The sequence below is a fragment of the Zootoca vivipara genome, chromosome 6 (genome assembly GCF_965207765.1).
Source record: "Zootoca vivipara chromosome 6, rZooViv2.hap1.1, whole genome shotgun sequence".
Lineage (NCBI taxonomy): Eukaryota > Metazoa > Chordata > Lepidosauria > Squamata > Lacertidae > Zootoca > Zootoca vivipara.
In genome coordinates, this window is record NC_142589.1 from 70,203,752 (window position 1) to 70,208,782 (window position 5,031).

At 42.9% G+C, this 5,031-nt stretch overlaps 1 protein-coding gene across 1 annotated transcript; it reads left to right on the forward strand.

Moving 5' to 3' along the window:
- Nucleotides 1–691: 691 nt before the first annotated feature.
- LOC118087321 (free fatty acid receptor 2-like) lies at nucleotides 692–2,224 on the forward strand. Its single transcript, XM_060276521.2, has one exon. It carries the CDS (start codon nucleotides 722–724, stop codon nucleotides 1,739–1,741), a length of 1,020 nt encoding a protein of 339 aa, XP_060132504.1. The 5' UTR covers nucleotides 692–721; the 3' UTR covers nucleotides 1,742–2,224.
- The last annotated feature ends 2,807 nt before the right edge of the window (nucleotides 2,225–5,031 follow it).

Consider the following 5,031-nt stretch of genomic DNA (forward strand, 5'->3'; position numbering starts at 1 on the left):
CCGAACTCCACCCAGTGAGAGATTCATGGTAGACAGGGCCGTCTTAAGCGGGTCGTGCGCCCTGGCGCCGTGGTGCGTGGATCGCTCTGGCGCCTCCGCCCCACCCCGTTTCTTCCCGCTGCTGGTGGGCGGGCGCAGCACACAGCATGGTTTCCATGCGGCTTTGCCGTGTAGCGCCCCCCTGCCAACCCGGCGCCCCGCGCCACCCAGCCTACCCCTAGAGCCGGCCCTGATGGTTGAGTGGGGAGCTCCCGTTGCTTGGTCCCAGCTCCTGCCAACCTAGCAGTTCGAAAGCACGTCAAAATGCAAGTAGATAAATAGGAACCGCTACAGCGGGAAGGTAAACGGCATTTCCGTGTGCTGCTCTGGTTCACCAGAAGCGGCTTTGTCATGCTGGCCACATGACCTGGAAGCTATACGCCGGCTCCCTCGGCCAATAATGCGAGATGAGCGCGCAACCCCAGAGTCGGTCACGACTGGACCTAATGGTCAGGGGTCCCCTCCTACACTCTACACCACACTGGCTGGACTATAGTTCCCACTAGTCCCAGCCAGCAGGGTTAATGGTCAAGGGTGATGGGAATTGTGTAGTTCAATGTTACATCTGGGGGGCCACAGGTTCTCCAGCCCTGGTTGAGGGTGAGATGAATTGGGGTTTCATGGAGCAGTATCCACGCATAGCTAAAGCAAATCCTTTATTTATTTTGCAGGTACTGAAAGGATGTCGTTATACAACGCCATGGTTCTTGCTGTCTACATCTTTGCCTTCCTGGCTGGCCTCCCTGCCAACCTCCTGGCCTTCTACACATTCCAAGCCAAGGTGCGCCAGAAGGCAACCCCCATAGAAATCCTCTTGTTCAACTTGACTGTGTCTGATGTCATCCTTCTCCTCTTTCTGCCCTTCAAGATGGTGGAGGCCGCTTCGGACATGACGTGGCAACTCCCCATGTTCCTTTGCCCTCTCACCAACTTCTGTTACTACAGCAGCATCTACATCAGCACCCTCTTCCTCATGGCGATCAGTGTGGAGCGCTACCTGGGCGTTGCCTATCCTATCAGGTACAAGTTGAACCGGAGGCCAATGTATGCAGTGTTTGCCAGCATCTTGTTCTGGTTCCTCGCCTGCTCCCACTGCAGCATCATCTACATTGTGGAAGTCGCGTTGCCAGGCCATAATGAGACCAACTCCAACTCTGCCAACGCCTCCAAATGTTATGAGAATTTCTCCCCCAACCAGCTCCACATCCTCCTCCCTGTCCGCCTGGAGATCTGCATCACCCACTTCTTCCTCCCTTTCCTCATCACCCTTTTCTGCTATGTCAACTTAGTCCGCATCCTAGCCTCCTTGCCTAACATCCATGCCCGCAGGAAGCAACGGGCTGTGGGGCTCGCTGTGGCCACTTTGCTCAACTTTGCCGTCTGCTTTGCTCCCTACAACATCTCCCACATTGTGGGCTTCATCCAGAATGAGAGCCCTTCCTGGAGGGTTTATGCTTTGCTCCTTAGCACCCTCAACGCTTCCATGGACCCAGCAATCTTCTGCTTCTCCTCCACTTCCATCCAACAAAACTTTGCCAAATGTTTTTCCGGTCTGGGATGCAAATTCCATGCCACCATGCCATGGTGTTATCAGTTATGTGGGTTCTGCTGTGACATCAAGATGGACAACAGTGGGGTTGATAAATCTTCTATTTCTAACCTGGGGCAGCTGCCTTCTGAAAGGATTGTGAGAGGCAGTTAGCCTGCTTTGACTTTGGGACTTGGAATGAAAGAGGATGTCCGTGTGGAGAAATGAAGGACCTTCTTTCCTGAGCCTCTCAGCAGACTTTTGCAAATTCCACAGAGTTTCAGCCTCTAATACATCTGGAAGATATTGCCAATAACGCAAGATGAACACCGCAACCCCAGAGTCGGTCACGACTGGACCTAATAGTCAGGGGTCCCTTTATCTTTACCTTTATGACTGGCCACACCCATCTTTGCCACACCTGCCACTGGCACAAAGCCTCCAGAGGGCCACACCCAACAGGAAATGTGGCCCTCAGACTGAGAAAAGTGCCCATCTCTCAACTGTGAGCTAGTCTATTTGCTGCAAAAGCAACATTGGCCCCCATTTCACAATTGACATCTTGTGCTTTGGCCTTCATCTGCTTCTGCTGGTTGTGGTACTGAAGTTATGCACAGGCCTTCTCAAGATCTGAGTTCTGGACAATTAGCAAGGATGCTCAGTGCTCTCCCCCCCCTCCGTTTTTTATTTTATTTTTTCAAATAAATTTTATTTGCTTTGTACATGTTACATACATTCAGAAACAAATTAGTTGTACAAATAGTAAAAAGAGTAAACAAGATACATGTTATCTTGACCTGTGACAAATCTAACATATACCGAAGCATGAATAATAAAATACCTAAATAAAAAATAGAAAAATGTAAGTATGTTGGATAAGAAAAAAAAGAATTAAAAAGCGGGGGGGGGGGATAGAGAAAAAGAACTGTTTCTTATACACATCTTTTAAGGAATACAAGCCTTCACTGATTTTCTGGCTAGATTCCCTGATTAGTACATTGACTTCCTTCGACCCCTATACGGTTCCCATAATCTCATATCTTTGGTTGTCTGTAATCAGTTTAAATTTAGTGGAGAGTTAATTTGTTTACCTCTGGAGTTTTTAATCTAGACTCAGCCAGTCATAGTTTTGGGAACCTACTTTCTTCATATAGTTTGGAAAGACATCCCATTCTCTCCTAATTTTCTCACTTGGTTGGTTTCTTACTAATTCCATTAATTTCGCCAATTCAAGATATTCACGTAATTTTAATAACCATTCTTCTTTTGTAGGGATTGTGTAGCTTTTCCAGTACTTTGCGATCACAATCCTGGTGGCTGTAGTTGCAAAACAAAAGACTCTTTTGCAAAACAAAAGACTCTTTTGTTTTCCTTAGGGATGTCTGTTGTGAAGATACCTAAATGAATAACTGTTGTTGTTTTAAAAAAAGGTGTTGTTGTTTTTAAAATTAATTCTTCGTATATCATGTCCCAGAATAATTTCATTCTGGGGCATGTCTACCACATGTGGAATAAATTCTTGTCTTTATGGTTACACCTCCAGCACTTGCTGCTATTTTTTTTATTCATTTTTGCCAATTTTGATGGAGTCAGGTACCACCTATACATCATCTTTAAAAACTTTTCTTTAATCAGGTAGCAGGCTGTAAATTTGATATCACTTTCCCAAAGATTTTCCCATTTATCTAATTCTATAGTATATCTGAAGTCTTGGGCCCATTTTACCATCACATCCTTAACCTCTTCATCTTTTAAATGTCAGTTTAGTAATAACTTGTACATTTTGGACAAATTCAATTTATCATTTGAGAGCAATTCCCTATCTAGATCTGATATTTTGTTGTCAAATCCATTTGTTTTTCTGTCTTCCTCAAAAATTCTGTTTAATGGTATTGTAACCAGCCCATTTGTTTAAGTTCGTCATAATTTTTCAATTTTAATTCATTGTTTTCTTCTACTAATAAATCTTTATATGTCTGCCAGTTGGTGTCCATATTCTTCCTTTTCATAGCAACCGCCTCTATTTGTGATAACTAATACTGTGAAGGGTTTTCAGCTCCAACAACCTTTTATTTTTGTCCCAGATCTCGTATAATGCTTTCCTAATAATATGGATAAGAAATCCTTTATGTATTTTGATTTTATTGTACCCCAAATAGCCATGCCTTCCTACTCTATTATCCCACCCCTCCATATTGAGTAACTTAGCATTTTTAGGCTCATCCACTCCTTCAACCAAACGAAGCATGCAGCTTCATAATACAACTTTAGATTGGGGAGTGTGAAACCTCCTCTATCTTTTGAATCTGTTGGTAATTTAAATTTAATTCTGGGTTTGTTGCCTTGCCAAATATACCTTGCTAGGTACCTATGCCATTCTTTCAAACATTTGAGCCCATTGATAACCGGGACAGATTGAAAGAGAAACAGCATTTTTGGGAGGATGGCCATTTTAATTATTGAAATTCTTCCCCATAATGATAATTTAAGTCTACTCCAGAGTTCCAACTCTTTTTTTATTTCGCCCCAGACCCTTACATAGTTATCCTTATAGAGATTAATGTTTTTCATAGTGATCCAGATTCTTAGATACTTGGCTTTATTTGTCACTTGGTCCTGCCCTGTCTCATTTTCTAACTCTGTTTTTTCTTGTATGTCCAAATTAACCATAAGTTTTGTTTTCTCTTTATTAATTTTAAAACCACATAGAGGGCCGAATTCCTTCATTTTCACCACTGTTTCTAAAATGCACTTTAGTGGGTTTTCGGTTGTTATTATCAAATCACCTGCAAATGCCTTCACTTTGTAGGCTCTTTCCCCCAATGTTATTCCTTCTATCTCTGGATCATTTCCTATTACTGTTAAATATGTTTCTAAGACTTTTCATTTTAAAGAGAAGGGGTGACAAAGGGCAACCTTGTTTTGTTCCTTTGGAAATATTAAAAGGTTCTGATAATTCACCATTTATGATCAATTGAGCCTTTTGAGTTTTATATATTGCTTGGATCCCACTACAATTTTTTCACCTAATTTCATTGTCTCAATAGTTTACGCATAAACTTCCAGGATACATTATCAAATGCCTTCTCAGCATCTACCAACACTAGGGCTGTCTTTTTGTCCAGCCTCATTTCAAGATATCATATAATGTCTATTACCATCCTTGTGTTGTTTTGGATCTGTCTTCCTGGGATGCTCAGTGCTTAATGGTAAGGTATGAGTGATGTTTTGCTAGCAACAGAAGTAAGCTGTTCTCCTTCGGGTGCAGACAGGGAAATGTGGGTCTCTGACTTCCTGTGCCAACTAAGAGTTTGGCAGTTGTTTATCAACAACCTGGGTTGTTATTTTCCCAACAGATTGCACAAACGGGTGCCCTCTGGCCTATTAATGCAATCACAGATTCTAAAAGCATGGCAAAACACTGCCCATTGTTATTAGGTGTATCAGGAAGAGAATTTCGCCTG